Below are 9830 nucleotides of genomic sequence, written 5' to 3' on the forward strand. Positions count from 1 at the left end.
GGGCAGCTGACCTTCGGATCGCCGAGATGGAGCAGTTCTGAGGGATGACACTGACCAGGCTGTGGCCCTGAGACCCGACGGCCAAGGTGGAGTGCAAGGTCACTGGAGACGAGGTGGAGGAAGGGGGTGACCCTGTGCTACACGGATGCCCTAGAGGACGCTCCTGGGAGCCCAGGGGGCAGGGGAGCCGGAAGCTAGAGCCAGGGCGGGGGCCCCAGAGGACCGACGGCGGGTGTTAGAGGCGGAGGCTGGCCTGGGACGTGAGGCTGGGTTTGGCCGGCCTGGAGGCTCCCGGGGGCCCCTGCGGAAAGTCTGTGGGCTCTGGCCTGGGCGAAGCCGCGGTCCCCACCTGTGGGCTCAGCGCAGCGCTCTGCTTCAAGCAAACACACGAGGAGAGGAGTCGGGAGCCGAGGGCCTGCTGTCCGTCCGGGGAGGGCCCAGGCCTCCCTCCGGAGCCGGCTCTGCAGCACGGCCCCCGCTGCCCCTCTGCGTGGCCCTGGACCCTCGGGAGGCTTCCCGGGTCCTCTTTTGAGGGGCAGCGCTGGTTGGCCTGGGGAGCACACCGAAGGGCGCGCCCTGCAGCCGGGTTTAGGGACAACACAGAAATTCCAGGCTCTGTGCGGGGCCTCGGCGGGCGGGGATCGGGAGGGCCTGGCCGGGCTCCGCCGGCAGGAGGCGCTCGGGGTAGGGGCGGGGATGGGGGCGGACGTCCGCCGCGGGGCGCTGCCTTCGCCGGGCCCGGCCAGCGCTTGAGCCGAGTGCGGCCTGCGGGGCCGAGGACTCCGGGGCCGGCGACTCCGGGGCCGGCGGGGGCGTGGCCGGAGCCTGAGGGGCGTGGCGTGGCCGGGGGCGGGGGAAGGAGCCTGAGGGGCGGGGCGGGGCGGGGAAGGAGCCTGAGGGGTGGGGCGGGGCGGGGCGGGGCCCGGCAGGCACCCTCCCTCCCCTTCCTTCCCTTTCTTTCTTTCTTTCTCTCTCTCCCTCCTTCTCGCTCTCTTGTCTTGTCTTTGCCTCCGCAGCCGGCCAAGGGGGCGGGCCCTGCAGCCTTTGTTGCCCGCGGACCCAGCGCAGCCGCCCGGAGTCGTGCCGGGTCGCGGGGAGCTGCACGCGGGCCGGGCATGTCCTGAACCGGACCCGGGACCAGGCAGCGACCGGACGGGACGGACGAGAGCGTGCGCGCGGGGTCACCCGGCGGCCGCCCGGCCCCGGCCATGCCCGGCGGCCCGAGTCCCCGCAGCCCCGCGCCGCTGCTGCGCCCCCTCCTCCTGCTCCTCTGCGCTCTGGCGCGCGGCGCCCCCGGACCCGCACCAGGTGGGTGGCCGCCCCTCCCCGCCAGCGGCCCTGCCACCCCTCCCCGTTCCCCCAGTTCGGCTTAGCCCCGCCTCACTTTGTGGACCCCGCGCTGGCCCCGCTCTGCTTGGAGGGGTTCGCGTCTTCCGCTCCCCGGGTATTAGGGGACCCGGGTGGGGTCGGGCCGGCCGGGGAGCGGAGCCGCGCCTCTGGGGAACCTTTCTCAGCCCCTGACTCAGCTATCGCCTGTCGCCTGGAATAAGCCCTTTCAGCTCTTCGGGCTCAGGTTTTCCCAGCTCGGGTGCAGCGACGCGCTTCGCTCCCGGGAGAGCTCTCCTCCGACAGGGCTGGACGGAGCGCGGTTTATCCACCGGGGATTTGGTTTCTCGACTCCTTAGCGGGGCTCGCCTGGAAAGCGGGCTGGCGGGGACTCGCCGGCGAAGGCGCTAGGTCTCAGGTCTCCGCGGGACCCCGCCGCGCCCCCGGCCCCCGCCCATCGCATCTGGGTTGCTGGCGCGGCCCCTGACGGCGCGGGGGGCCAAGTCTTGTGCGGTCCTTGCACTTCCTGCCTCCCCCTCGCCCAAGAGTGAAGACGCCGGGAGTGGAGCGGGGAGCGGGAGCTTCTTTTCCCGGTCTTGGGTTAACTCTCCCAGCCGCGCCGGGCCGGCCTTCGACGAGCCTGTGGCCTGCTCCAGACTCTTGTTTGGCGGCGACCTGCCGGGCGGCTGCGCTGCTGGCGCGTCCCACGCAGCCGGCCTGGGAATTCAGTCACCGAGGAGGTAGGAGACCCCAGGCCCGGTGCTCAGGGAGCTCCGAGTCAGGGGAGCCGGTGGATAGTGGGGAGAGCCCTCCAATCGAGGGGATCGGCAGGCTTTGTAGGAGAGGAGGGGCATGAGGTTGGAGAGCCTGGAAGGATGGATGGATTCTGGGTGGGCTGAAAGGGTGTGGAAGGAGTGGGACCCTCCCCCTGGGGAGCGTCAGTAGGGGGACTGGATTAGGCTTGCTTGCTGGGGTGGGGTCAACCTGCCTCCCCACGGGAGGGATTGTGAGTAGAAAATAGCCTGGGTGGGAAGGATGGGGACATTTACACTTGAGCTCAGAGGTTTGGGAAGCTGTTGAGGGCAGCAGCTGATGAAAGTCATGTTTTGGGAAGGTCTGGTCTAGTAGCCATGTGCAGAGTGCAGAGGGAGCGAACATTTAAGGAGCACCTACTGTGTGCCAGCCTCATGGGTTCTTATTTCTCATCTCCACAACAACCCTGCAAAGCAGGTGATGGAAAGTCCTTTTGTGGACCAGCAGACAGGCTCAGAGTAGAGCGACCTGTGGGGTTGGACCCCTGAGCTTCCTGAATGAGGCCTGTGTTTTCCACTGTCCAGAACTGGGAGCTCAGGAGGATGAACCGGGCGGTGCGAATGAGAGAGCAGGAAATCGCTTCCCCCAGGACTCGCGTCCAGGCCCCCTGACAGCTATGGGAAGAGTTGGGTGTGGTCAACCTCCTGGGATTCTTATGAGGAGTACATGAGATACTGAATGTTAGCTGCTCAGTTCAGGACACGGTGACTACAATGTAGTGGTCACTGTTTTTATTAATCTGCCAGGCTGACCCAGGACTCCCCAGATGAGGGAGCCCTGGGTGAGCCCGGTAACCTGGACCTGGTGTTTGGGGGTGGAGGCAGGCCAGGCACCCTCCCCTACCTAATCTGGGCACAGACATACCAAGGGTGGCATATCTGTCTCTAGTGTTCCCATAAATACAGAGCATGGAGTCCTCCCCATTCCGCAGTCCCTTAGGATTCCCGACTCCGAGGCTACTGGCCTGTTTGTCATTTTCTTTGGAGCCCGGGACCTAAGCCTGGGCTTCTGCTACTGCATGTTCCCTTCTTTGAGACCAAAGGGCTCATTCTGGACTCACTTTTAGGAAAATATACCCTTTTCCTCCACTTGTGGCTGACCCAGGGACCTGCTTGGGTTTCTGAGGCTGGAGCCCAGTCACGTCTCCTCCTCCTGCTGTGTAGCACACCCTGTGTGCATGCGTTTCTGTGCACACCAGGACTCAAAGAGGAGGGCATTCACATACCACCCCCCACCCTGCAGGGCATTTTTCCTCCCTGGCATGAGCTGCGGGTCGTTTGAAGGGCTGGATTGTAACTCAGGTCCTGATACGGAGGTGAGGGTAAATACCATCTTGGCATTTCTTTGATAGAAGCTCCAAAGTGACAGTTCTGTCACCCAGGGGAGATATTGCAAGTGTTTAACACCCAGTGTGGCAGGAGCTCGGTCCAATCAGAACAGACCCCCTGACTGGGCAGAATAGATCTGGCCATGAACCTCTGGCAGTCTCGCTGAATGGCGCCTGCTGCCATCCCACTGTCCCTGCAGGTTCAGCTTTGACTCCAGCACGTATCTTTAGAGACTGGAACCTGCAATTACTCCTTGCTGGCACTAGGTGGTGCTAGTTTCAGCACCAACATCTCCACTAGGGACACCTGTAGGCTACAGTGAACGTTGCTTATTTTTAAACTTACCCCTGCACTCTTTAAAAATATTTTAAAGGCAAAACAAGGCCGGGCGCGGTGGCTCAAGCCTGTAATCCCAGCACTTTGGAGGCCGAGGCGGGTGGATCACGAGGTCAAGAGATCGAGACCATCCTGGTCAACATGGTGAAACCCCGTCTCTACTAAAAATACAAAAAACTAGCTGGGCATGGTGGCGCGTGCCTGTAATCCCAGCTACTAAGGAGGCTGAGGCAGGAGAATTGCCTGAACCCAGGAGGCGGAGGTTGCGGTGAGCCGAGATCGCGCCATTGCACTCCAGCCTGGGTAACATGAGTGAAACTCTGTCTCAAAAAAAAAAAAAAGGCAAAACAATACAAGTTCATTATTAAAAAAAATTAATGCTGGTGGGGTGCTGTGGCTCAAACCTGCAATCCCAGCACTTTGGGAGGCTGGCAGATCACTTGAGGCCAGGAGTTCGAGACCAGCCTGGCCAACATTGTGAAACCCTGTCTACTAAAATAGAAAAATTAGCCAGGTGTGGTGGCACATGCCTGTAATCCCAGCTACTCGGGAGTCTGAGGCAGGAGAATCGCTTGAACCTGGGAGGTGGAGGTTCCAGTGAGCCGAGATTGTGCCATGACACTCTAGCCTGGAGAACAAGAGCAAAACTCCGTCTCAAAAAAAAAAAATTATCCAGGCCTGTGGTCCATGTCTGTAGTCCTAGCTACTTGGGAGGCTGAGGTGGGAGGATTGCATGAACCCAGAAGGTCAAGGCTGCAGTAAATCATGATTACACCACTGCACTCCAGCCTGGGTAAAAGGGCGCTCCCCTGTCTCAAAAAAAAAAAAAAAAAGAAACAAAGAAAGAAAAACATTTTTTTAAGGTACTAGGCAAGTATAAGCTAAGTATAATTTAGAAGCTCTCTTGCTAATTTTCAGTCATAACTTAGCTCACATCATTTGCCACGTGCCAGCTATTGTTAGCATTTACATCCTAACTCATTTAATTCTTTTTTTTTTTTTTGAGACAGAGTTTTGCTCAAACTATTGTTGCTCAGGCTGGAGTGCAATGGCACGATCTCGGCTCACGATCTCTCCTCCCACCTCAGCCTCTGGAGTTGCTGAGACTACCACCATGCCTGGCTACTGTATGTATTTTTTGTAGAGACGGGGTTTCACTATGTTGCCCAGGCTGGTCTCAAACTCTTGACCTCAAGCAATCTGCCCTCCTCGGTCTTCCAATCTTGGCTCACCGCAACTTCTGCCTCCCGGATTCAAGCGATTCTCCTTCCTCAGCCTCCTCAGTAGCTGGGATTACGGGGCATGCACCACCATACCTGGTTTATTTTGTATTTTTAGTAGGGATGGGGTTTCTCTGTGTTGGTCAGGCTAGTCTGGAAGTCCAGACCTCAGGTGATCTGATCTGCCTGCCTCTACCTCCCAAAGTGCTGGGATTATAGGCGTGAGCCACTGAACCCAGCCTTAACTCATTTAATTCTTACACAACCAAAGAGAGCAGCTGTATTTATTACCATCCCCATTTTGCAGATGGAGAAACTGAAATTCTGAGTGTGAGTAATTTATCTCACAGGTATGCGTAGCAGAGCTGGGATTCGAACCCAGCCTCCCTGGCTCTAGAGCTCACTAATTCGAATGCTTCTTACCTGCAGCAGAGCTCTACTTAGCCCTGTCCACGTTTTTGAACTTAATAGGATGCTTCTTTTAACGCACCTTGAATTTCTATCTTGCTATATTTGCTCAGGATCTACAGCAGGTATTCTCGACAGGACTACATGTCTGCTGGGGTCTGGGTCCTTCCTCAGGGATACTTGATTTTTTTAAAGCTCTTGGGGACTTTTCTCCCCAGTGATTGATTCCTCAGTTACATGCATGCTTCCATCCCTGGCCACATGCATTTGAGGACAAAACTTGCCTAAAAAGTGTCATGTAATCTCTGCTCATTGTAACCTCTGCTCCCAGGCTCAAGTGATCCTCCCACCTCAACCTCTGAAGTTGCTGAGACTACAGGCATACACCACCACCATGCCTGGCTAATTTATATATATTTTTGTAGAGATGGAATTTCACCATGTTACCCAGGCTGGTCTCGAACTCCTGACCTCAAAACTTGCCTAAAAGAGAACTTTAGAGTAGGTTGGCATCAGTGCCCCCTGATCTTCAGCTCATTTTTACCTGCCTTGGCTGGGATTGTCCTTGCCCTGGGAAACAAAATTAATACTCACTTAAAACAAGACTTGGAGGCTGGGCGTGGCGTCTCACCCCTGTAATCTCAGCACTTGGGGAGGCTGAGGTGGGTGGATCACCTGAGGTCAAGAGTTAGACACCAGCCTGGCCAACATGGCGAAACCCCATCTCTACTAGAAACAAAAATTAGCAGGGCATGGTGGCTCGCATCTGTAATCCCAGCTACTTGGGAGGTTGAAGCAGGTGAATTGCTTGAAGCCAGGAGGTGGAGGTTGCAGTGAGCCAAGATCGCACCATTACAATCCAGCGCCTGGGCGACAAGAACAAAACTCTCAAAAAAAACCAAAAAACCAAAAAAAACAAAAAACCCTTGGCATTGAAGCTGTTGTTTTCTTCCCTGTCTCTTGTTTTTGTCTCCTTGACCTGGGCTTCCCTTCTTATGTTTTCTGGCCTGGATTCTCCAAGCAGATGAGGAAACTGACACTCAGAGATAAGCAGGGACTCATATGCACTTGGGCCTGACCTGTGTCTTGTTACTTTCAAAACCCACGCTTTTGACAGTGCGTTATTTTTGTCCCTCCTTTTTCTTTTTCTTTCTTTCTTTTTTTTTAAGACGGAGTTTCACCATGTTGGTCAGGCTGGTCATGAACTCCCGACCTCAGGTGATCCGCCCGCCTTGGCCTCCAAAGTGCTTGGATTGCCGGCGTGAGCCACCACACCCAGCCTGTCCCTCCTTTTTCTCCCATTTTACAAAACACATGCCTGGGCCAACATGAAACTTGTTGCTCATTCTTACTTCCGGCTTTTCCCCACTTCTCTGAGGGTTTGCCACATGGTCCCCCTACCACCAAGAGGCCCTCCTTGTCTCCACGGTTGAATTAACATCTCAAATGCACCCTCCTTGATGAAACTTTTCTTCATTCCAATGCATCCATAAGGTGTCATCCCCTCCCCTTGCTTGGATCTTGTCAGCTCTGTGCTAGAGTGGGCATCTTGGGTCTCTCATACCCACTTCACTATTTTGTTCTTTTGTGTGTGTGTTTTTTTTGGGTCAGAATCTCGCTCTGTTACCCAGGCTGGGGTACAGTGGCGCAATCTCTGCTCATTGTAACCTCTGCTCCCAGGCTCGAGTGATCCTCCCACCTCAGCTTCTGGAGTTGCTGAGACTACAGGCATATACCACCATGCCTGGCTAATTTATGTATTTTTTGTAGAGACGGAATTTCACCATGTTGCCCAGGCTGGTCTCGAACTCCTGACCTCAAGCAATTTGCCCTCCTTGGTCTTCCAAAGTGCTGCGATTACAGGTGCAAGCCACTGTGCCTGGCCATTTCTGTATTTGAAGGCAAGGATGGTGTCTTATCCACTTTCCTGGACATTGGATCACCTTGTCCCCTCTCATAGTTAGTAGCCAAGGGTCACATACTGGATGCCATGGACTAGGCAGGTAGTGGAAATGAGCAAACAAGGCGGGTAGGGAGACAGATTTTTCTTGAATCGTGGCGCCTCTTGGCCCGTCTCTTGTTTTCTCACTTTTGTGAGACTCAGTTCTTTACTGAGTGAAAGGGAACACAGGCATGCTGTGAAAGCGAGTGTACAGGCAGCCACAGTGCTGGGAACGAATAGGGAGTGGTGGGGACTGAGGACCGGGAGCACAGCTCCTTCCTAAAGGAAACGCACTGCTCCACCCCGGCCACTTCTGCCAGGAAGGAATTTAAGCCTGACATGGACAGATGATAAGACTTTTCAGGAAAAGCTGAAAGTTGAGATTTTTGTACAAGATCATTCTGTTTGTTTTTTTTTGAGATGGAGTCTCACTCTGTTGCCCAGACTGGAGTGCAATGGTGCCATCCTGGCTCCCTGCAACCTCCATCTCTCGGGTTCAAGCGATTGTCCCTGCCTCAGCCTCTTAAGTAGCTGCGGATACAGGTGCCCGCCACCATGCTCAGCTAATTTTTTGTATTTTTAGTAGAGACGGGGTTTTGCCATGTTGGCCAGGCTGGTCTGGAACTCCTGACCTCAGCCACTGTGCCCGGCTGAGGTCATGATATTCTTAAACACTGGCAATTGACTAAAACATTTTTCAACATTTGTGTCAGCCAAAACAAACTGAAAAATCAATAACTGATCAACACAGCTACACGCTGTGGCTGAGGAGTTGTAGTCCCACATGCCCTTATTAGGATGTCAGAGCAAGAAGTCTCCTTAAATCATCCAGTCCGGTGGCTTCTGAATGCCAGCCTCTGAGTTGGCTAGATCAGAATCACTGGGAAGGTCTAGAAAAATACAGAAAATATACATTCTAGGGCCCCCAGAGCCCTGGATCTATGGAACCAGAATCTCTGGGCTGGGTCCTGGGCATCCGCAGTGTTTCAGCGCTCTCCAGGTACTGCTGATGACGAGCAGTTTCACTCCTGGTGGGGGATTTCCTAACTTTCCCCAGGATCACAGTTCCCAGAGGCTCTTGATAAAAACATAAGCTTCCTAGTTCCAGTTTCTAGGAAATGCTGATTTAGTGAGTCTGGGATGGGGCCTGGGAGTTTGTTTTCAAGAAACTTATCGGCTGGGCGCGGTGGCTCAAGCCTGTAATCCCAGCACTTTGGGAGGCCGAGGCGGGTGGATCACGAGGTCAAGAGATCGAGACCATTCTGGTCAACATGGTGAAACCCCATCTCTACTAAAAATACAAAAAATTAGCTGGGCATGGTGGCGCGTGCCTGTAATCCCAGCTACTCAGGAGGCTGAGGCAGGAGAATTGCCTGAACCCAGGAGGCGGAGGTTGCGGTGAGCCGAGATCGCGCCATTGCACTCCAGCCTGGGTAACATGAGTGAAACTCCGTCTCAAAAAAAAAAAAAGAAACTTATCTGTGAGGTCTGGAAAATCCTTGCGCTAGTGGGCCCCTGAAGCTCAATGATGGGGAGCCACATAGCAAGTTGCCCCAGTCCATCCAGCCTCCTGACTCTCAGAGAAGGCTCTTTGAGGCCGGCACTGCTGGGGCAGTTGTGAGTAGAGGGAGATGTTCTCAGCAAGGGGCACACCACTGGCACGTGCAGGGTGCTCTACATGTGGTTTGCGCAGAGGGCAGACTGGAGGGCGGGTTTGGTTTCTGCAGTGTGCTGGGATGGAGCTTTGGGCTGGGCAGCGGCAGAGAGAACCCTGGTGGGATGTCTGCAGGGCACTCAGGCATTCACGTGAGCCAGAAGAGTCTACTGTGGACAGCCAGGATCCTGGAAGCTGGGTATAAACCCAGTCGAGAAACCACGTTGCCACGTTCCCTAACTGTGCTCTTTAGAGCCTGGGAACTACAGGGAGGGAAAAGGGGAGAAGCATGAGTGCTGGGGTTTCCCCAACGCCCCCAACCCCCAGCACAGGAGATTTCTTTCGAAGCTAGACCTCATGGCCGAAGAGATTTGACAAACGTGATATAATTCAACTCCTTCACGTAACGACGGGGAAACTGAGGCCCAGCAATGGATGGATTGTTGAGAATACAGAGCAGTGTTACTGAAGACTGAAGCCATTTAGGGAGCTTGAGTCCCAGTCGCAGCTCTGCCACTCTCACTGTCACTGTGTAACCCTAGGCCAGGCTCTCCCCCTCTCTGAGCCTCCCTTTGCTCTCTCACCTAGGAAGCAGTCTGGAGACCTCAGGGGATCCATGAACTTGAATGGGAAAATATTACATATTTTCTTTTTGTAACTGCTCAATGAAATTTACCATTTCAAGCTGGGCGTGGTGGCTCACGCCTGTAATCCCAGCACTTTGGGAGGCTGAGGTGGGCAGATGACCTGAAGTCAGGAGTTTCAGACCAGCATGACCAATAAGGTGAAACCCCATCTTTTTT

General features: G+C 55.1%; 1 protein-coding gene across 1 annotated transcript in view; it reads left to right on the forward strand.

Annotated features, from left to right (window-relative positions):
• The first annotated feature begins 966 nt into the window (after positions 1 to 966).
• Positions 967 to 9830, forward strand: part of LOC108295091 (A disintegrin and metalloproteinase with thrombospondin motifs 7-like) — a 56060-nt gene continuing 47196 nt past the window's right edge. Inside the window, 1 exon segment of the mRNA XM_017517132.1 lies at positions 967 to 1308. Within this exon segment, the coding sequence (XP_017372621.1) occupies positions 1209 to 1308 (100 nt within the window). The 5' untranslated portion in view covers positions 967 to 1208.

The sequence above is a fragment of the Cebus imitator genome, unplaced genomic scaffold (assembly GCF_001604975.1).
Source record: "Cebus imitator isolate Cc_AM_T3 unplaced genomic scaffold, Cebus_imitator-1.0 Scaffold19, whole genome shotgun sequence".
NCBI lineage: Eukaryota > Metazoa > Chordata > Mammalia > Primates > Cebidae > Cebus > Cebus imitator.